General features: G+C 43.2%; 1 protein-coding gene across 1 annotated transcript; it reads left to right on the top strand.

Annotated features, from left to right (window-relative positions):
- The first annotated feature begins 1,913 nt into the window (after nt 1–1,913).
- prss16 (serine protease 16) lies at nt 1,914–22,846 on the top strand. The gene is made up of 9 exons (XM_050065699.1): nt 1,914–2,161; nt 2,390–2,571; nt 3,504–3,736; nt 4,951–5,086; nt 11,228–11,342; nt 17,450–17,651; nt 20,420–20,510; nt 20,634–20,836; nt 22,525–22,846. The coding sequence occupies exons 1-9, from the start codon at nt 1,949–1,951 to the stop codon at nt 22,632–22,634; spliced, it is 1,485 nt and encodes a 494-aa protein (XP_049921656.1). The 5' UTR covers nt 1,914–1,948; the 3' UTR covers nt 22,635–22,846.
- The last annotated feature ends 872 nt before the right edge of the window (nt 22,847–23,718 follow it).

Raw genomic sequence — 23,718 nt, 5'->3', positions numbered from 1 at the left:
TAGCCTACCTTCACGATTAAAAGAATAAGAAATATAAGGAAAGAATAAGGAAAAGATATATTTAATTCTCACTTCTTCCTCAGGTGAAACAGCTGAACTTCAACATTTTAAATGAGATTTATTCAACAATGAATTCATGAGATCGAGACGGAATTTTGATGCAAATAATTGTACATACTGCGAAAGGGGAATTAAAAGTTCAGCACGTGTTTTTCTATTTTCAGTCAGTCGGGCATAAATAAAGACAGTGTGGGCAGAGGGTAATACATCTGTGTTCAGAAAAGGAACTCACATTAAATCATAAATGGTGCAATTTTCTTTATGTGCCCTCAAAAAGGCAAACCCAACTCCATCATGGTTTGCTGTTTTTGTAAAATAGTATAAATCTACGACAAATTACATAATTATTCTACATAAACTATAAGAAAAACCCACAACTATAAAAGACTAGTTATCTAAATTAATAATTTCCTATTTTCTTTTGTAGTTTTTGTGATATACAGATATGTAAAGATGATTTCTGGGTAATTGTTCTGGGCATGTTGATACCCAAAATCAAGTCTCTGTTAAATCATGTAATGACACAATATGAATTACAGTACAGTTTAGGTGCAAAATCTCTCAAGACTGACAAGCTGGGCACATCTGCAAGCAGATATAACATAGTTACAGTAGTAGTTATACTCATGACTTGTCACATTTGGCAGTGAAGACAATCAAATTTGGGGTCTGTGTTAAAAATAAGAATGCAGACTTGGTTCTCAGTGTTGTCTTGTTACTGGGGAAGTTTAAATAGATACTTTAAGACCAAATCTGGTTTGATTAATTGGAGGTAAAACTCTTGAGTAAGTAACTGAGAATTATAAAAGACAATAGAGCTCTTAAAATGTTTTCATTACTAGGTATGTTTAGGTTGATTTGAGATAGGCCTGTTTTTGTTTTATTAGTATTATTCATTTTATTTTTATTTTTTGGTCTACTGACCAAGGCTTAGTTGGGCAACCACACGTGGCCCAGCTAATGTCATGCTGAGTTTAGGCCGAAGCTGGGCCAGGTCATTTTTGATAATGGCCCAGTGATGGCAGTGTCAGCATTCCGAGTTGGGCCAGCTGATTTGGTCAGATTCTGGGGCACCAGTCATGTCGAAGTCGTAGCCAAGTCAGGCAACCAGACGTGTCCCGACATATTTCTTCCGGTATGCTGAGTTTGGGCCGAAGCCGGGCCAGGTCATTTTTGATAATGGCCCAGTGATGGCAGTGTCAGCAGCCAGAATCGGGGCCAGCTGATTTGGCCCGATTCTGGGACGTCATTCATGCTCAGTCTCAGTCAAGTCAGGCAACCAGATGTGGCCCGGCAAATTTCATCCAGCATGCCAAGTTTGGGCCGAAGCTGGGCCAGATCAAATTTGATAACAGCTGATATGGCCCAATTCTGAGCCATCATCCATGCTGAGCTAATTGCATCTAGCATGCCAAGTTTGGGCCGATGCTGGGCCGGGTCATTTTGGCTACCTGGGACCTAATTAACAGGAAAACGTGTCTTTTTTGTTTGCATCTATAGGGATGAATGAAGTTCATGGTTAAAAGACAGGAAATTTTCCGTTTTATTTTACATTAAAAACAGTTAAAATCACAGGAAAACTACAATTTTAAACTGCTATTTAGGCATCCACGATGCATTTAGGGCCATATTTTAAAACAGGTTGTTGTAGTGACACGTACGGACATATAAGACATTTTTTAGAAAATTTGAATTTAATAAAACTAATAATATAACTTAACTATGTTCACGCAAGAAAACAAAAAGTATCATACATGTGGTGCGTGAAAATGCGGAAGAACTAATATCTCCTATGTTTTGCGAGTCACTTAAAATAGCAGAAGAAGAAGTCATATGACCCCATGGAACTGAATCACATGTTCCTGTCTGCTTCCCTGTGCACACCAACATGGCTCTGCAGAGGTTTGGGTTGTTTGTGTGTAACGTCACCTTGTTTGTGTTGTTGTTGTTGTCTGTGCTTGTTGATGGAGAGGGACAGTTTAAAGGCTTCAGGAGGTTCAGTCGGGAGCAGGAAACCAACCAGAGAGCTGTGTTTGAGCAGCAGTGGTTCACTCAGAAACTGGATCACTTCAATGGAGCAGACACCAGAGAGTGGAAGCAGGTAAGTCTGGTTATGAGTTTGTGTTTCCTACAAGGGTTTGAAGTGACCAGAGAAAGCTAGTCATTGCTCAGGACAAAGCATTATAAATGTAGTCAGTGTATGATCACATGCAGCACAGTGAAGTGTGTCAGTGTGCACCTGCTCACCTGACTACAGATATTTTGATGCAGCCCTGACCTCTGATACATATTTTCCTACTGTAAACACTCTCTCTATTTTCCCCCTCAGAGGTACTTTGTAAATGAAGCCTTCTACAGACCAGGCGGTCCAGTGTTCCTGATGATAGGAGGAGAGGGTCCGGCCAATCCAGCCTGGATGCAGTCCGGCACCTGGCTCACGTATGCTGAGAAACTGGGAGCTCTTTGCTTGATGCTGGAACATCGCTTCTATGGAGGGAGTCACCCAACCATGTCCGTTTGACCTTCAAGTCTTGACCTTGTATGAGGGTGTGTTCACTCCAAGTCTGTTTAGATCAGTTAATTCTTTTTTTTTTTGATTCAAGCTTTTATTGTTTTTAAAGGCTTGGCAAATATATATTATTTTCTGGGCATGCATGAATCCAGTGGTGCATAAACCACGGGAATGCCACTGCTTCCAATAGACAGTGTTTTTCCCAATAAGGATTGCAGGGTTGTGCCACAGCAAGGAGTATCCTTGTAGATCTGTTTATTGAACTCTGGAGCTTTTTCTTCTTTGGTGTGTTTGAGCAGGAAGGTGACAACGAGAGGTGGCACGTAATAACAGCATCAAAAGGTCACAGCAGTGACTGACATGATCGACGGCTGCTTTAGAGAGTCTTCGGCTCTGATTGGTTGTCTTCGTACAGCTGTGGTGGATTCAAGTTCCACTATGAGAAGGAAGTGGTGGAGGAACATTATTTTAGACTATCTGTCTCATGTAACACTGTGTGAATATGGAGACAGTTTCAGTGAATATGATCAAAAGTTTGTCTTTGTAAAAGCTGGTTCTGGTCTCTTCACCCTGTCGGTTTGATTCGTCACACTGTAGCGTCGCCACAGACTGTAAAATAGAAATAGTTTCCCAGCTGGGATAGAGGAAGTATCACTGTACAGTATGACCCGTGCCAAAGGGCAGCCATTATGTCACCCTCAAATTAAGAGCAGCGATAGAGGTTTCAGCAGCACTACTTCCACAAAACTGTGGGATCAACAAAAGGGCACAAGCTTCATGTGCTTCCTGTGTGCAGCAGCTGAAGCAGGTGCAGCTGTTACACCACTAGATGGCAGCCCTGCATTCAGAACAGGTCTTACTGGTCAGGCTGAATGATGTGAAGACCTCAGTGTCAGTGTTTAAATTAAGCCTCTCTCTTCTCTCCATTCAGTGACCTCAGCACAGACAACCTGCGTTTCCTCAGCAGCCGTCAGGCGCTGGCTGACCTGGCACACTTCCGCACCGTGATGGCGCAGGCTCGAGGGCTGACCAACAGGAAGTGGGTCGTGTTCGGTGGGTCGTACCCGGGGTCTCTTGCTGCTTGGTTCAGGCTGAAGTATCCTCACCTGGTCCATGCCTCTGTGGCTACGAGTGCACCGGTTTATGCTACTGTTAACTTCCCAGGTATGAAGACATAACACACACCTACTGGTTTTCACTGTCATCTTATCAAGATATATGAGATAAAGATAAAGATATAACTCTGATGGCATGGTGGTGCAGTGGTTAGAATTGTCGCCTCAGAGCAAGAGGGTCCTAGTTCGTACCCAGGGTGGGGGTTTCAAACCTACGTGTTCTCCCTGTGTCAGAGTGGGTTTCCTCCAGGTGCTCCAGCTTCCTCCCTCAGTCCAAAGACATGCAGGTTAATTGGTGACTCTAAATTGTCCGTAGGTGTGAATGTGAGTGTGAATGGTTGTCTGGGGTGTATCCCGCCTCTTGCCCAATGGCAGCTGGGACAGGCTCCAGCAACCCGTGACCCTTAACAGGATAAGCAGTTACAGAAAATGAATGAATGAATGCCAAACTAAAAAACAGGGAATTTAAGTTCTACTTGCTGCCAGAAAATAAACTACACACATAAAGGGCGACTTCAGCCTGTTTAATTGTATCATTTACATAATGCATCAAACACTCATCTCTACACTGCGTTCTTCTAATGACAGAAGTTAACTGCAATTTTCCAGTTGTTGTTGAGTGTGTTGGACGTTAAGAGTCCCAGACAGATCAAAGATGAGGAAGGCTTCACTCTCTATCTGCGTCTGTGTTGTGTTTGGCTCAGCCTGTTGTTTTCCTCCGGATCTGCTGCAGGCGGGAATCGAGGTCAGAGTAGCTTTGAACATGGACCTGCGCCGTCCCACCCACACACCAACGCTACCTCTGCAACGCTATCACACACATTCAGACCACATTCAAGTATCCGAGACCAAACACACAGATGGTCCGTGGCACCAGAGAGTTATTATTTCCCCCCAAACATCACAGCAGTTAGTCAGCATTATTACCAGTAAGAGGTTGGCTCTCATTCAGAGAGGAAATATTCCAGGATTTTGTAATGTGGACTTTCTCTTCTGAGACCAGTTTCATAAACTGTGAAATTCACTTTGGTTGAGACTCATCATTTCACTTTTAACCTCACTGAGACCTTTTTAAAACAAATACTTTCTCAAGCACTTGACTGGAGCTGGGATCACGAGTTCTTCTCAAGATGAATTGGTGCTTTCACAGCGCCTCAGAATAGTCCTGTATGTTTAAGCAGGGTTACTGTGTATTATTGTGGTCTTTTTATAGCAGCCCAGGTTTAAGTGTCCACCCCTCCCTTTGTCTTTATGTTTTGCCAGAGTACTTGGAGGTTGTGTGGCGTTCGCTGGCCTCAGAGAACGCAGAGTGCCCACTGATGGTGAAGAAGGCTTCAGATACCCTCGTGGAGCTCCTGAAGGACCCCAAGACCTACGACAACATCACCAAAGACTTCAAGTACAGTAAACTCTCTGCGACCCAAATCTTCTCTATCCCCAAATGTACCAAAGCAGACCAAGGCCTTTGATGGTGCATCTTAAAAAATCTGGCAGACAAATATCACATAATGAACTCCATGTTGTGCTCTCAACCAGCTAACCATGAAAAATCATTTCTCTTTGATTATCTTGTGATGAATGAGGGTGGGAATTTCACATAAGCGCCCACATCACTGCAGACGCCACACCAAACCGCTGATCCATCTTACGCTCCATTCTGCCATCACTTGTGAACAAGACCTTGAGATGTTTGAACTCCCTCGCTTGGGGCAGGAACTCTCTCCCAACCATTATACAGCACATGCTAATAACCTTGATGAGATTCTACAGCTGTAACTCACAGTTTTATTCCAAAAACTAGTGAATGTGCCTGTTAAAATTTCCCAGAGCGTAAGATGAAGTCTCCAGATTACGTGTTCTGTCCAACCAACACTTCAAAACCCGAAGATACTGATACACAGGACGGCACTCCAAAAATTCTTCTCTTACTTTTGATGCACTTGGGGGAGAGCAGCTCACACCTTTACCAGTCCTATTAGTTTATAAAGTTTGGTGACCTCAGTAACGTCCCAGCCTCCACCCATCCTCAACCTGAGCAGAGGTCGAACCAGACAGACTGAGTGAGCGTACAAAGTTTCAACTGACCTTTTCCTCAGCAGATATTTGGACGTGTGAAGGTGGGAGAGGCACATGTGTAATTTCCAGCATTAACAATGGGTCTGTTCCACTTTAAGTGTTCCAGTAAGCCACAACAGTGAGTCAGCATGCACATTGTCAGGGTCTGGGAGCGGAAAATTAAAATGTAGTCACGATTTTTATCATTAATTACACCAGATCACAGAAAATGACCACAGTGCATGTATTTTAAGAGTTACTTTTGTCATGAGGGAAGGGTGTCGTGAGCTCAATCAGTGCTGCAGGGCTGATGAAAGTCAGCTGTCGTAACTGTCCAGGAATAGTTGTTGTAGTTTTGGGACAATCATGAGATTATGTGCATATATGTGTACAGTCGTAAAGCAGAAGTTTGACATTTTGGGGAAGAGGCTTTTTTGCTTTCTTGCCGAGAGTACCACTCATATATGTCGATTGAATATGAAGCTACAGCCAGCAGCAGGTTAGCTCAGCACACAACCCTGGTTCTTAACACCACAAAGTTAATGAAATCCACCTGTCAGTACCTCTTCAGTTCACTGATCCATGATGACTGGAACAACGAGTAGTTGGTTCATTGATTAGTTGACCAACAGAAAATTAACTGGCAATAGTTTTGACAATTGAATTATCATTTAGTTTAGATTTAGTTTAGTTTATGTGCACATACATATATAGAAAAGACAGGACCCCTTTGAGGACCCTTACAGACTAAAGGAATATGAGTAATTTGCAGGGTAATGGAGGAGTAGACACATAATCTGAGGTAGCCAACAACCCGCTTTTATACATCCAAAGAACTTCTATAAAAAAAATGAACTGCTTGGCGTGGTATTTGGGTTTCTTGCTTCTCCAGTGAGAGAGTTTGAGGCTTTTCTTTGTCATATCTGATGAAAAAAACTGAATGGCTTTAGATCTTGGACGGTGGTCGGATTAAACATACAATTTGAAGACGTCACCTTGGGCTCTGGGGAATAGTGTGGGGCATTTCTAACAATTTTCTGACGTTTTGATAAAAACAGTTAATTAAGACAACAATAGGCAGATTAATTGATAATGACAGTAATCGTCAGTTGCAGCCCTAGTGGAAACACACAACTGGGGCAGCAGTTGCTCAGTCCATAGGGACTTGGTCTGGGAACCCGAGGGTCACTAGCTCAAGTCCCCGTCCAGACCAAATATGAAGCATGGACTGGGGTGGCTATGGCTCAGAGGTGGGGCAGGTTGTCCACTAACTGGAAGATCGGCGGTTCGATCCACCAGTCCGCATGTCTAAGTATCGGTGTGTGTGTGTGAGAGGTGGCACCTCTCTGGCACCATGTATGAAGGCCACCAGTGTCTGACTATGTGTGTGAATAGGTGAATGTGACATGTAGTGTGAAAGTGCTTTGAGTGGTTGGAAGACTAGAAAAGCGCAACTGCTCGGGGCGCCTGTCCACAGGCAGCCCCTCGCTCCGACATCTCCTGTTTGTGCATGTGTGTGTATTTCAGGTGTGTGTGTATGACAACAGAGTGAAAAGATTGAATTTCCCTCAGAGATTGATAAATTATTGCTTCTTCTTTCTGGACTATTTCTTCACCAGGCGCGTTGACATCCTGGAGTCTTTGCTGGTTGCCTGGCGACCTAGCAGTGACATAAAACCACAAATTCAATACACTTTGGATTTTGTGAGGAGCAAGCTTAGCTAACTTGCTTTTGGTTTTAGCTTCATTTTCACTGTGCAGAGTGAAACTAGTTTCATCTAACTTCCAGCAAAAAAAGAAAATAAAGATATTTCCCCAAATTATTCCTTTAAATCTGCTGGTTTGCACACAGTGAGCCGTGCTGCGTGTGACACGGCACCATTACATGTGAGCATCTATGGCGCCAGTTGGAGTACAGGTGGACTACAGTGATACCTGGAGCTGTGTGAGAGGTTCAAAGAGCAGCTGGGGTTGTCTTGGTTCTCTGCTTTGAGTCAGGTCCTGTTACGGCTTCATGAGTGTCCCTCCAGCCTTTTTGGAGTGAGCCTGGGACTCTGGAATGTCGGACCTGCTCCAGAGAGGAGTACAATGGGCAGATAGCAGAATTACAGTATGAGAAAAGAAGCCAGCTGCAGTCGTGACATCCCCTTTTTACAGGACGTGTACCATCCAGCTTGTTTACATCTGCTTGTTTAAGAATTGATGAGATTTTTCACATTTTAATCACGTTCTACTCACCGTTATTGTGTCTATTATTATGTATTATTAAGTTCAAATTGATAGCTTTAGTGTTACATGGTCTAAATGGACAGCTTCTACTCAAACAGAAGTGTCTTTATTTTTATGGGGACATTTTCTCAGCCCCTTGCTACATCAGTTTCCTAATTTTCTTTCATTGTTTGCAGTTTCAGACATGACATTATTCTTAGCATGCTTGCACTACGTCTGCAGTCATCACAGCTGTCTCTGTGTTGTTTTATATTTGCGTATTTTAGGTTGTTATAGAGACTGTAAGGTCAGTCAACATGATGAATAAACGGTGCGGTCAGTCTCACAGAACTAATACTGTCATGGAGCCACGCTGTTCTGCCCTGACCACATTGGACATCTATTATTTTGGCTTCCTGCAGATCATTCGGGCCGTAGATGCAGACATGTCCTCATGCAGGCACAAACACACAAAGGTCACAAAGGTGGTTTTGAGGCTTGTACAGTTTCCAAACCACAATGCCTCAGAGGATACAATACTTGCGTCACAGTGTCATCATGAAGGAAGTATCTGCACACAAACTCATGTACACATGCTTTGTTTCTAAAATCAGCGGGTCACGACATCATGTTGCCTAAATTTACCGGAGTAGAGGTCCGACAGACAGTCAGGGAAGCTGTAATTTACCAACTCTGTCTTTTTCCACAGACACGTGTGTACGCCCGTCTACGTCTATGACAAGTATAGTATAACAAACACTGTCATCTCCACAATGATACTGCACCTATTTACTGTCCATTGACAGATGACCCTAATCAACGTACAATAAAAGGATCAATTTTTAATCTGGACCCTATTTCCTCTTGTTTTAGTGTTTAAGTGAAAACAATTTTTGAATCTGATCCAATATTGAGCGAGAGCCCAAACAGACTGCATTGTAATCCCTGCAGGCCACTGACCACCGTCAGTGTATGTCCATTAAAAGGGTTTGTGTTTGCCACTGACAGCTCAGATTATTATTATTATAAGTGTCTGACAACATTACAGAAGGATCCCTACAGAGGCCGTCAACCACTTTGTCGAAGAGTAAGATCCTTTTTGTTTCACCAGAAAAAGCTCTGATATCACTATCATCAAACCCACAAGACTCTATTTAAATAAACAGTCATTTTATCACTGTGAAACACACATCATTCAAAGTTAACAGAAGCAAAATAAAACTCAAAAAAGCTGTCCTGGTTCGTCTGTCTACTGTTCCAACACTCAGCAACTTTGATGTGATTGGAAAAAAACCTTAATTCACCCATTCAGATGTGAAATAATGTTGGCTCTGTATGCACTTAAATTACTGTTTATTTTAATGGGGTCTGGTGTGTTTGGTGTTCAGCTCTGTTTCTGGTCTCACACAATACTGGACCAATTTCCAAAATTGTTGTTCCGATAAGCCACTTAGACACAAAATTATGGGAAAAGGATGTTACCCATTAGAATAGAAAGCCTTTACTGTTATTATGCAAGAATATACAACAAGATTAGGAGTGATAGACCAGTTTCCAGTTAGTCATTAAAACAAGTTAAAAAACAGACAACATACCATTCATCCACTCACCCATTTTCAATTGCTTATCCCAAGCCAGTTCGTAGGGGCAGCAGGCTGAGAGAGTATTCCAGACGTCACTCTCCCCAGCAACACTTTCCAGCTCCTCCTGGTGGACCCTGAGGCGTTCCCAGGCCAGATAAGATATGTAATCCCTCCAGTGTGTTCTGGGTCTGCCTGGGGCCTCCCATCAGTTGGTTGTGCCCAGAACACCTTTGACGGGAGGCGCCCAGGAGGATCCTGATCAGATGCCTGAACCACCTCAACTGATCCCTTTCGACGTGAAGGAGCAGCAGCTGTACTCCGAGCTCCCCCCCGGATATCAAGGGTCCTTACCCTATCTCTAAACCTGAGCCCAGACACTCTTCTGAGGAAACTCATTTTGTGTCGTATCCGCAATTTCATTCTTAGGTCACTACCCAGAGCTCATAACCGTAGGTGAGGGTTGGGACGTAGATGAACCAGTAAATAGAAAGCTTCGCCTTCTGGCTCAGCTCCCTCTTCACCACGACGGTCAGGCCTAGCACCCGCATCACTGCAGTTCCATCTCACGCTCCATTCTACCCTCACTTATGAACAAGACCCAGAAATACTTCAACTCCCTTGCTTGAGGCAGTAACTCTCTCCCAACCCACAGGGGGTGATCCACCATTTTCCAGCAGAGAACCATGGCCTCAGATCTGGAGGTGCTGACTGTCATCACAACCGCTTCACACTGGGCTGCAAACCACCCCAGTGCCTGCTGGAGGTCATGGTGCGTTGAAGCCAACAGAACCACATCATCTGCAAACAGCAGAGATGCAATTCTGAGGTCACCAATCTGGACCCCTTCCTCCCCCCCGGCTGCACCTTGAGATCCTGTCCATGAATATCACAAAAACAATTGGTGATAAGGGACCCTGGTGACAGCCAGCACCCACCAAGAATGTGTTTGACTTTGTGCAGAGTATATGGACACAACTTTCACTTTGGTTATACAAGGACCGGATGGCTTGTAGCAACGACCCTGGTGCCCCGTATTCCCGCAGTAACCGCTACAAGACTCCCTGTGGGACGCGGCCTTAAGCTTTTTCTGCTCAAGGAGTAAGCTTTAGTTTAATCATTCAAAAAACTGGAAAGAAGTTGTTAAAAAATAGTTTGTATCAAGCTGTTGCACATGTAAAATAGTGGATTGCACTTAATTAATGGTGGATAGTGGATTAAACTTTGAATGAATCGCTGCTCCACTAAGAGGTGAAATCAACTGTTCCGGCTCTCACTGCCTGTGAAAGAACAAGACTCAGAGTCTATGAGGTTGAACTCACAGTGCTAACACACTGATGTTTAGGAGTATCACCATGTTTACCTTGTACATCACATCTTATGCAGCTCTAGTCTAAACAACCGCTGGTGCCTAGTTTTGTACTTTCAGTGAACTCGCCTGAGGTTTTATTTCCTGATCAAACAGGAAAAGAGAAGATGTGACATGATGCACTGTACAGCAGCCAAACCACACTCTGGTCTAACCTTCCTCCCATTTTCCTCTCTGCCCCCCCCCCCCCCCCCACCTTCCCTCCCTTCCTCCACCCCCATTATCCCCTGATTTCCCCCTCCTCCTTCACCTCGTCTTCATCTCCCTCCCTATCCCCTCACTTTCTCTCCTCCACCTTCCTCCTTCCTCCTCTCCTGTCCCCCTCCAGCTTGTGTTCCAAACTGCAGATCCAGACAGAGATGGACTCGGCCTACTTCCTGGAAATGCTGGCTGGCAACTTCATGGATGTGGTCCAGTACAATGAAGACAACAGGGGGTTTGAGGTGAGGGAGACTAGACACGTGCCAAACAGTAAAACATCATACCACCAACCAACAGCTGACATTATGTGCCAGCAGCTGCTGTCTTTAATTTTGGTTACTTTCATGCCAAAATAAGTGTTTATTGCGTACAAACAGTAAACAGGCCATCATGAGACAATAATAGGTGGATGAATGTTTTTTTATAAACAGGCAGCAACAAGCAAACAAGCAGTAACGCAACAGCAGACATTTTCTTCTAAGTATCAGAGATGGCCAAAGCAAATAAGCATAAAGTCAACAGTGAGGGTCGCTGCTTTCTGGAGCGGTGGAAAGTTGAATATTTCTTTACTGAAAGATGAAACAGTTGCATTTCTCTCATTTGTATGTGATTTTTTTTTTTTTTTTTAAATAACCTATATGATGCGAGAAGCAGCCGGCTCACCAGGTATTTTCACATTATCTTATCTGAGCCCGATCAAAAAAAGTTGAGACACCCCTGGCTTAGCATAAAGACTGGGAGAGGGGAGAACACCTGTCCAAAAGTAATAAAATCACCATTAAGTCTAGCTAGCATTTCTCCCTGCTTACAGTCTGTCCAGTATAGATCAATTTTGAGTGGACGTCACAGTTATGCCACAGCAGTTGCGCGCATACTGGTGGCAGAAAAACAGTGAACACTAGAGATACCTGGAATAAAATTGTGTTCTTGTGCCATGTTGCATTTTTTATACACTGATCAGAGAAAGTATTCCAGTGATGATTGTCATCTGTTATACAAACATCATATCAGATATGACATGATTTATGCATGTTGACCTGACACAGCAGAGATTGTTTAGAGCCTTTGTAGGTCAGAGGTTGACCTAGTCTCCAGTCTTGGATGAGTGGAAGACAGCTATGAGGTGTAGGAGGGTTACTGAGAGCCAAAGCAGTACACTGAAACATAATAAACCCTGCATTGTTTAGCAGCGAGGGGCCCAGAGATACTGGCCTGTAAGAGGGTCTCCAGGGTTTCTCCTGGGGCCACTTGCTTGTTTACTTTGTCTGTATCTCTATGAGAGGAGCGGAGCCCCTTTTCTAAGATATATACATTATACTTGTGACTGAGCACTGGAAGGTGGGAAGTAGGATTTGACTGTTTGGCTTTGGAAGAGTGACACTAGATTGATTATTGCCGCTCATATTTTGTGCTGATATTGTATGTCTCAGACTCCTCTCACATGTTATTAAAAAGTCTACATAACAATAACAATATATAACAGTAGAGTCCTCCATTAAAGCTCAGAGTCATGACAATAGTAACGATGATGATAATAATTGAGTATGACGTGTAAATGTTGCATGATAATTGATTTAGTTTAATGGTTTCCCCATAGACAGCCATTATATTAATGGACTACATCTGCAATAGATCGACCTGCATTACATCATTCAGTGCTGAGTGGACGCTAACTGGCTGATGTCAGATTTTTAGCAGCACTCTAGAGTCAGTCATAACAACTCAGTGAGCAGAAGGAGGAAGAGCGCCTGAATAAAACTGGACACTGAGGAAAAAATACACAACCAGGAGAACTTTGCCACACATGGCACAATATGTTGCTGGTTTACGTTATATTAATGCCATGACAGTGGGAGGTGAGACTGAAACTGTCATTATCAGGTGGAGTGATTGGTGGAAGAAACTCTGAGGGAGGTCTGATTCAGTTTGCAGTGTTAATTTAGTCCATCAGAGCCTCCATTTTATTCAGAGTGTCAGAGCTTTTGGTGTTTGCAGATATGTTATGCACGTTTTTCAAGTCTAAGGTCTGGTAATAGAAGACAAGGGGATGCCAATGCCCATAACTGTTCACTATTGTGTTGAACTCTGAGTGAGCTAATGAATTTGGTCAGCGTTACAGTTTACATTTTATATCCCACATATGCAGTATATAAATATTACAGAATTATGTGTGCAATGTGTACATGCTGATGTTTTCCCCTTATATATTTATCAAAAGTAGCTTTGGTATGATATTGAGATACACAGGTATATATTTATATTTTCTTGGTTTATTTTTATTATGAATATGGGCAATAGGTGTGCCATGTCGCATGACTGACTCAGACAGCACTATCAGTATTTAAGACGGCACCTTTCTGTCATTTATCAGATGTCTGAGGAGGAGCTGTGTGACTCGAAACGTCACTCTGCATTGAAATCCTTCTACTGTAAACAGGAGCTACTTTTTTTTTTTTTTTTTTAAAGATATTTTTTCGGTTAAGATATTTTTTCGGGCATTTTTAAGCCTTTTAATCGATAGGACAAACAAGCGTGAAAGGGGGGAGAGAGAGAGGGAGTGACATGCAGCAAAGGGCCACAGGCTGGAGTCGAACCCGGCTGCTGTGTCAACAGTCTTATACATGGGGCGCCTGCTCTACCACTAAGCCAACGACGCCCCAACGGGAGCTACTTTGTGTGCGGACTTATTTGTTTTCTACTTTGCGAGACGTTTCTTTGGCCCCAGCAGAAAAAGAATAAGTGACAAAATCAATGCAAGAGTATTTTTTATTATTCCAGACATTCATTACCTGCAGTGTGACTTGACCACCAAGTGTTATGCTAGTTGCAGCTAATAAGGCCTCCAGCCTTAAGCAGAGTTTAGGAACAGGCTACAGAGGTCTGTAAGCTCATTACTTCCTAACTCCACACCCTAAGATTTGCTTCATTTTCAAACTTGTGGTCGTCAGACCCAGCCGACTATGACTCGAGTGACATCATTTAAGGCATTTATCAGACTTGCATCTCCCTCTGGAGCCACAGAAGGCTTTATACAACATTTTTCACACATGCAGTTGTACTCCCTAATACGTGTAAACAGACTGATGTGTGAATTTGGTGGAGTTCCTCTTTAAACCTGTTGACAGGCAACTACTGGGGGGCAGAGAAGAGTGTGGCGGCTCAGTTAGATAACTGATGGACAGATTGTCCTATTGTGAGCTTAGCTGTAGGTCAAATGTCTTTTGTGACATGTCTTTTCTGTGCAGCAATTTCTGTACTCGAAAACATTTCTTTTTTTTTTTTTTTTTTAGGGGACAATTACAGGAATCTTGAATCTTGCAAAGTACAATTTGAATTGTAAAGAAATCTCTGTACTAGTTTTATGGAATCATATTGCCGAACTCTTGTCCAAATCTTGTGGAAAATCTTACAGCCCCTCGAAAAAAGTCCCTTTGTGGTGAGATGTCGTCCACACATCACACCTCACAACAGGGTTCCTTATTATTCGTTACTGTCCGTGTTACACTGTACGTCTGTCTCATTTCTTTTTGTTTCTTGGTACATTTTATTTTACCCCTCTTCTCCCCTCCCCTTTTCCATCCCATCCCCTCTCTGTCCCCCTGGTGCCTTGAGGAGACGTGAGTCCGGTTACCAATAAGCTGATGTGAAAAAGTAACAAAAGACTCTGTGGTCTCTCTGGTTTCCTGTCGCCCCAAGCTAAAGAGACGCTTATAAAAGAACCGAGAGGAGCGGTGGGCCACGGAGTCCACAGCACTAGCGGACAAACACAGCCAACAGCTGCCTCTCTGACACAAAGGGCTGGGTATAGAGCAAACTACCAGGTTTTAGGTACCACTGAGGAATTTGGGTAAGAACTAGGAGCGAGGTGTAACTCAATCAGAAGAGGCAGAGCGGTGGCTTCACAGTCGAGGGGTTATCAATGGGGTGCTTTATAAAATAGGGACGGACATTATGTAACACTACAGCTTGTAGAACAGCTCCTCTTTAAGATGCAGGGAGATGCAGATGGGATAGTAGTCATGGCATATTTATAGTTAACAAGGCTTTCGTTTTGCACGGAAGAACAACTAACCACTGCCAACTGTTTACTCCTCCAGCCCTCATGCCATTGCTACATTTTGTTTTAGACAGGTTTATACCTGAAAGGGCAAAACCACAGTGTTGGACTGGTGCCACTGAGTAGCCAGAGTGCATTTCTGAGGAACATTGTGTGTGGGTACACAGGCGAAGGATCACCGCAATTATCCAAAAGCTGCCATGAGCGCTCTTAACAGCTGATCTTTAACGTTGCAGTTTACCATCAACTGCCAGAGATGCATTCACATGTCTAGTGATTGTGGAGGGAAAGCTCTGCAGGACGGCATCCAGCTTCTTCCTTTCACCTCACGTATTTCTTTATGCACTGTAGCACTAACATCTTATGATGCGATCTCTTCACAAAGAATGTTCAAAAATGTTGAGCCACATTTGAGATATCAGGAGCGCTTCCATAAAAACAGATTGTGATCAAAATAAAATGTAAAGACATGATTTTTTCCCCATTTGAAAATACACAGCTGCACAACATGTAAATGAAAAATGATGTAAAATAAATAGCAGGGCTATACGTTAACTTTTTGCACAATAACACTGGAGCTACAGAGGTTTAAAGGTTTGCAGCAGAAGACACTAAACTATAACATGACTATAAAGGTATCAAGTAGGCCTAAATCCATTGTAGTTTGACACAGTTACAAATCTTTGTGAGGGGAGTTACAAGTTGTTTTCCATCTGTCGGCTTTTCTAATGAATCTAGTGCTGGAAAATGATTTAAATCTTTTTATTTATTTAGGCTATTAATCTTCTTTCTGCACAGAGCATCACCAGAGAGGTCGAGGGAAGGAAGGAGACAGAGACACTTTGGTCTGCGTTTTAAAAGTCCTGTATAAAAACATAAACATGGCTGTAAACATGTTTATTTCTGCTCTAAAGTTAGGCATATCAACGTGGGGATTGCCGTACTCTTAGAGCCAGCCTCAAGGGGAAACGCAGCTTTGAGAAATAAGCTCTCCTATTTCAACCACAGTTCAGATACTATCTTTAACTGTTGGTCGATTGATCAGTTGACTGAATCATCTGCACTATTGCATGAATTGCCATTAAAGTTTGCATATTCATGGCCCCCAGAGGATGAACCTACTGACTTTGGTGATCCCCTGACTTTTCTTTTGTAGCATCATCAGGAAGTTGAGGTCGTTGGGTCTTTTATTTTGTTTATTTAGTTGGGTTCATAGACTGAATAAAAAAATGGACGTAGCCACTGACAGTGACGTCGGCCATTGGTTTGTGGACTGCGGTTCTGCTCTCCTGTTGCAACCACAGAGTTCAGTTACTATCTTCAATTGTTGGTCAGTCGATCAGTTGACTGAATTATCTGTTGCTGTTCTGCTGGCATTGATTAATCTTGATGTCGCCATCGTGCCATCAACACAATGTGGAAAAAAATCTTAACAGTAATAGGTAACCCTAAGTTATAACCTACACCCCAGCCCACATGTAAAAAGTAGAGTTATTATCAGTATTAGCAGAATGTATGGAAGGAAAATCGATGCACCACGAGTCACAGTTTGAGGAAACTTAAAGAGGAACAATGGATCTTGTGATTGAATGACTCCAGTGTGCATTGTTTCTCAGTTTATTTACAGCAGTTGATGGTATAGTCTATATACTATGATCAGAACAACCCAAAGTGGAAGTTTTGCTTTAGTCCATTTTCCACTCATGGGGTGATTTCCTAGTAATAAACTCATTTTAATTTCAATTTTATTACTTAATAACATGTATGTACAAGTTCATGTCTCCTATCGTAATGGCTTGTGTACCCACAGAAAGGTTCTCTGAAACTGCCATTCATCATCAGGGGTCTCATTTATAAAACCGCACGTAGGATCCATACTAAAAATATATGTACAGACAAAAGCCAAAATTGGCGTGCGCCAAAAAATATTCGACAGTTTTTAAAATCAGGCTTCCACCTCACCATCTGCGTCGCCAATTTCCTGTCTCCAATATGTTCGTAAGCATGGGTCAAAGTTTCTCCCATCAAGTCTGTTTTTATAGATCACAGCGTTTCCGTGGTAAGTGGCGTGCGCCCTTTTCAGACCCATGTGTCAGCCCTGTGATAGTCCAGGATGTACCCTGCCTCTTGCCCAATGTTATCTGGGATAGGCTTCGGCCCCCTGCGACCCCCAACAGGATAAGCAGTTATGGAAAATGAATGAGTGAATATTTATTGAGAGTGTGATCAGAAAAGTCACACCATCTTAATTATTTGTTTTAATCTTTTGGGTGTTATGTTGTGTCAATTTAGGGCGTGATAGGCACCAACATCACCATCAAGGTGCTGTGTGGCATGATGGGCGACACCTCCCTCGGGGATCCTTACGCCCGCTATGTTGCTGTGGCTCGCCTGATGATGGACACCTTCTTTATCAAATGCCTGGATGCCAGCTACAGTAACTGCCTCAGAGACATGACTAACACATCTTGGGTTGGGCCGGCTGCAGGAGGAGGTGGGTATGGATGTGTATTTTTGTATGTGCAGACGTGGTTATTTACGTTGGTTCTGTTTTAAAATGTCACCTTAATAACTAACTGCTATTTTTACGTACCTTGTATTTTTGGGTCCATTTTGTTGGTAGGCTGTCTGGTGGTGTGTTTTTGTTCTTAGGACGAGGAATATCTGGCAAAGACTATGTGATGGCACACTGACATTTTTCCACTGTAGCCTTACAATAATACACGAGCAATCAATAGCAGCAGGGGCAGAAACACAATGTCTCCATCATGAGAAGCCTCAGGAGACCAGAAAGAAACACAACAACATGACAGGTTATGTGTTGAGTGTGGGATGTGGTGACAGTCATTACGTAGCAAAGCCATTTCTGGGTGTTGTTGAAAGGCTTTTTTTAGGAAAGGTTAAATAAAAATAAACCAGGCAGGTTCTGGCAAAGTAGTTAAACCAAAAATGCATTACATCACGGAACTACTAAAAAAGTCCTGAAGTCACGTGAGAATCCCACGATGATGTTTTCTTCCTTTTGCGGTAAAGTTAAATTAGGAGCGTTACACCAGAGGTTTTATCAGGCTTTAAAGGTCCCATGTTGTAAGAAGTCTTTTTTAAAATAAAGCAGGTATCGTGTTATATATCCATCCATCCATTTTCATCCGCTTATCTGGGGCCGGGTCGCAGGGCCAGCAGGCCTAGCAAAGCACCCCAGACATCCCTCTCCTCAGCAACACTTTCCAGCTCCTCCTGGAGGACCCCAAGGCGTTCCCAGGCCAGACGAGATACATAATCCCTCCAGTGTGTTCTGGGTCTGCCCCGGGGGCCTCCTACCAGTGGGTCGTGCCCAGAACACCTCTAACAGGAGGCGCCCAGGAGGATCCTGATCAGATGCCCGAACCACCTCAACTGATCCCTTTCGGCGCGAAGGGGCAGCGGCTCTACTCAGAGCTCCCTTTGGATGTCTGACCTCCTCACCATATCTCTAAGGCTGAGCCCTGCCACCCCACGGAGGAAACTTGTTTCGGCCGCTTGTATCCACATTCTCTTTAGCCTTAACAGGAATTGTGCAAATTTGCAGGAAAGCCCAATTCAGCATTGGCAGTATAAAAACAAAATCGGGGAGTGCAGCAAAATGCCGCCTGCATACTTTTGTTTATACAGAATGCGCCTTTTTCGGGGCAATGGGGGGTGTGAGCAAGTAACAAAACGTGTAGCTCAGCGTGTGACGTAAACAGTGACGTGGGAGGGAAGCCGCGGCTGGTCAGTCCTTCGGCGATTCTCTCATAAGTCGGCCCGTCCTTCACCGTCCCCGTCATCTGACGGTTAATGGCCTCTTCATTTGCGAGGGCAATTCCTTGTCTCCCCAGTTGCTCATCTTTACAGTGTCTGTCAGGTTTGCGTTTCCCTCTTGCTACTAGCTGCTCGCTAATTCCTGCTATCAGCTGTTTCCTGTTTATCCACCGCCAGTGGCTCGCACGTGCAGCGTCATCAACAGCTCCTCCCACAAGTCATCAACAGCCCCTCACGTTGCGGAAGGGCACCTCGTTCTGTTTAAACTAAAATGGTTCCGCCAATATGTCTAGCCTACAAGGCGGATCAACTCGCCAACCTGGCTCTGTGTGTCTAAACGCTCGCAGCTTGCCAGCAAAACGGCCCAACATTCGCCGAAAATCTGGCAGTGTAAAAGGGGCTATTCTTTGGGTCATTATCCAGAGCTCATGACCATAGGTGAGGGTTGGGACATAGATGGACCAGTAAATCGAAAGCTTTGCCTTCCAGCTCAGCTCCCTCTTCACGTCCGGGGCAGTGCCTGAATCACTACCGACACTACATCAAACCACCGATCCATCTCACACTTCATTCTTCCCTGTCTACAGCAATACATTGTTTCGCTTCCATGCCGGTAGTTTTCTACCCAGAAGTCACTGTTGTTGTTAGCGCATCGTCACAGTGATTCTATCTGTATGAATGACATCAGCTGACAGGAATTAAGCAGGGCCTCCAAGCTTTTGCCAAGCAATGTGTTCCAGTGCCACTACAGTCATTCCCCTGGCTGCAATGATGGTGTAGATACACCGAGACATGGAAGAGTAACCAATCAGAGCAGACTGGACTTTTTCAGGAGGGGGGCTTAAAGAGATGGGCATTTCAGACAGAGGGTGAATAGACATATATTCAGGCAGACAGTTTAAGAAAAGCAATTTGTTTTTTGAACATTAAAGGGTGTAAACATGTTCATTAAAAACACAAAATACAAGTATGAACCTTAAAATGAGCATAATATGGGACCTTTTAAACAACCAAGGGGTGTTTGTTTTGACATTCTGCTGATGAAAATAGACCACGCTAAGATTGGGCATGCTGTTTTTTGTAATTATGTTGTCTAACAACTTTGCATGTTTAACCAAAAATGGCTTCTCTATATTCCATGTTGTGCCCTTGCCCTGGGCTGTGGTCCCAGTTCCCAGCTTCAGTTTCATGAGTGGGAGGGCTGGAGGGAGGGTGATCACTGGAACAGGAAGTGGCCTCTTAAAAAGCCACTGGGATGTGTCCGCATTAAACTCCCCCCCCCCCCCCCCCCTTGTCTTGTGGGTTTCAGTTGCACTCTTTCCTCTCTTAATTGGGGCCTGACTAACAGAAAGTAAATACATTTTGGGTGTGAAGCCATTTTAAACTGACTGTAAACTTTATCTTCTCTGTGTCATTAGTGCTTTTGCTTATATATAACTTCTGAATTTGTCAAGCTTGGGAAAATATTGTGTGTGTTGTCAGGGAGACAGTGGGTCTACCAGACCTGCACTGAATTTGGATTCTATCAGAGCACCGATTCGCCCAACCAACCATTCACTGGCTTCCCTCTTGTGTGAGTACACCAAACATTCCTCTCTGCGTACAGTAATAAACTCATTATTATGTCCCCCCCATTGGTCATTTTCTTTACAGTTTCCTTAGACGTTGCATTGTTGATCTGTGCTTCCTCATCTAGGTATCACGTGAAACAGTGTGCAGACTTCTACAACGTCAGTGCTGAGCAGCTGGCAGAGGCCGTGGCCCAAACCAATGAGTATTACGGTGCCTATGACATCCGCTCCTCCAGAATAATTCTTCCCAACGGGTCCATAGACCCCTGGCACGCCTTGGGAGTCACCCAGGACATCTCTCCTGACCTCCCTGCTGTTTTCATCAAAGGTGAGAAAGAATGCCTACAGGCCTTGACACACCCAACTGACTCCAGAGGACTCTCCACACCAGCAGATGGCGATAGATTTAAAAAGAGAAACTGGAAGACCGTCTTGATGCTAGTTAGCCAGTTAGCGCATTAACAACACAATCCAGTGTTGAAAGAACAGAGCATATTTGCTGTCCACCAATGAGCAATAACAGAAACCGTCAGGAAGCATTTCTGCTATAGAGCTAAATGGCTAAAGAAAAATAATTTGACCTTATGGAACAAGTTTGTTTTGGTCTCACTCCCTCTTGACTTCTGTTGTTTGTTTACTTTCCTCACTTCTTGCACTGAGCTGAACTGCCAATCAGAGTGATATCATTCATTGATGGGCTCCGCTGTTGCCGATTCAACTTAATGAATCAGCCAAAAAAAGCTGACGGGGTCAACGAGGGGCAGTGGTGCGGGACACACCACACTTATTTTGTTCCTTTTTTTTTTTTTTTTCAACACTTTAATTTGTGCATTTTCATTAAAAAAAAACCCCAAAAAAAAACATTTCGGACAAAAAGCTGAGGAAAAATGCACTTTTGTCAAAATCAGTTTCAGATATACATTTTTTTTCCTTAATTCCTTACATCAGTTTGAATTGTAGAAATAACAATAATAATAATAATAATAGTAATAATAATAAAGATAATACTTAAAAAATTATATTCTCTTTGAGGTATAGCGGAACACGTTCTCACATTCAGTGTTCTGTTGTTTCCGTCTCCTCTGTGGTCGTCTTGTGTGTGTCCCTGTCACTGTCATGGAGATCCCGTTTTGTCCCCCCAAACTCGTTTGCTTCTTTGTCCAAATTGGATTCAGAATGTTGATCAAAACAGGAAGTGTCGGAGTCTGAGTCCATCAACATCTCCACGGCTTGTGCAACCGTAAACTTTTTCTTTTTCTTTTCGTGCAGTTTACAAGCTGATGAATCTTTGTCCGGTTTCCAGCTGATCTTCTTCTTGGTTTATTTTTGGACATGGCAGTGCTGTTCTATTTCACAAGATGTGTAACAGCGCCCCCCATCTTATAACAGTGAAAACATGGATTGCTGGTATATCTCGTCAATAGTGTTAATGTGTTACAAAGTGATGTAACCAAGTTACGGCTGTAAAGGCAGGAATGCAGACGATGCATTTTGGGCAGCTGAGGAGCTGTGTCTGTAGGGAGACAGAGCTTCTTTTGGCCTAGACTTTGGGCTGTTATACTTTGCAGACCTTACAGATGCATAAAATGCTACACAAAACACTAAAGCATATTAGGTCCTCTTTAAGCTAAAATCAAATGTACAAAACATCTGATTACAATAAGTCCAGTTTTGTCTATTCTTGTTTATGTACAGCAGTTATAGCAGGTGCCTCGAAGGTACACCTCTCCTTTGACCACAGTTCATCATGAAGCCTTTGAGGAACTTCTTTAATCAGGAACTTCTTTAATCAGTGTGTTTGCAGGTCTAGAATCTGTTGAGTCACACAAGTAGAAGACTGAATTAAATTTGTATTGCTTTTAACACACAGAAGCCAAGAAACAGTTTCAGAGTAGAACAATGGCTCACTTGTTCAACTCTGACTTTATTAGGTGGATAATTGTTCTCGTAACTCTGAAAATCTTACTTGTACTGTTTATCGCTGCTTTATCCTGTATATTTTTTTGTCTTATCCAGGAACAGCCCACTGTGCCAACATGTACCCTGCCAGGAGCGAGGACCTCCCCCAGCTGGCTCTGGCCCGTGACCACATCTTCTTACTGCTCCAGAAGTGGCTGAACCAGTGACTGACAGCCGAACAGGCCAATCGACGGCTTTGCAAAGCAAACTAATTACTCTTTTGTTCAGATTATTGACATTGGAGTGAGACTGCTTATTTTACTGCCACATTTATGACTCCTTGAAAAGGCACTTTACACAAGCATCAGTAAGTACAAAGTTCAGGTATTTTAAATGAGTGAGATGACGAATAAAAAATACTTTTTTTAAGACAATAGAAGCTCTCTGCATTTTCAATTTTATTCTGAATGAACTTTTTAAAGGTCAGTATGTGTTTCTGGGCAGGGTGCACATTAAACTAGGAGTGGTAGTAAAGGTGTCTTTCTGAGACATGGTTCAGAATTGTCCCAGATAGCCTAGTTAAATCATTTTAAGGCGGCAACAAGTAGCATCATCCCAAAATTTTTCATCGCACTCAATAATCATCATTTTGCAGGAAAATTTTCTTTTGTACTGTGGAAAAAATGTGTAAGTATGTGAAATTGAACATTTTCCCAGCATAGCATTTACTTTTACAAACAGTTTGCACAGTCACTGCCTTTTGTTGCATGATATTGACCAACCCTATCTGCATACAGGAGACTTTACGTGGCCAACTCTTGACAAATACATTTCATATTGAGAAACTATCTTTCACAGCGATCTCTGTAAATTACAGGAGCTTTCAAAACCAAAACTTATCAGAAAGTCCATCAAAACCGTGACTGCACACATTTCACTGTAGCATTTGATGGTTCGACAAACACACTGAGGATCATGCAGGCAGCGGTGAAAAAACCGAGACTAAACTTTGCAGGAGAGAATACGCTCTGAAATGGCTCCAGTTCATGTGTTTGCATGGGATACGTGTTGCACAAACATGCACACATCTGCTCTTGTTCAGCACAAGTTTAGTCTTGTTTGATGATAAGAGTGTAACGACAATGTTGTCTTGGCTGCTCAACAGGAGCGTGATGATATCTCCAGCAGCACCCAGAGATGGAAACTGTCTAATTTGGACAGCATATTGCAACAGTCTCATCTTTTGTCTTGAAGTAGATGGATTTAGCTGAAGAGCAGAGTCTGCAACACTAAAGCAGAGGTGGCCTTGCC

The sequence above is a fragment of the Epinephelus moara genome, chromosome 2 (assembly GCF_006386435.1).
Source record: "Epinephelus moara isolate mb chromosome 2, YSFRI_EMoa_1.0, whole genome shotgun sequence".
In the NCBI taxonomy this organism is placed as follows: domain Eukaryota; kingdom Metazoa; phylum Chordata; class Actinopteri; order Perciformes; family Serranidae; genus Epinephelus; species Epinephelus moara.
The sequence above is the reverse complement of the archived record's forward strand: the minus strand, read 5'-3'. Positions and strand labels throughout refer to the sequence as shown.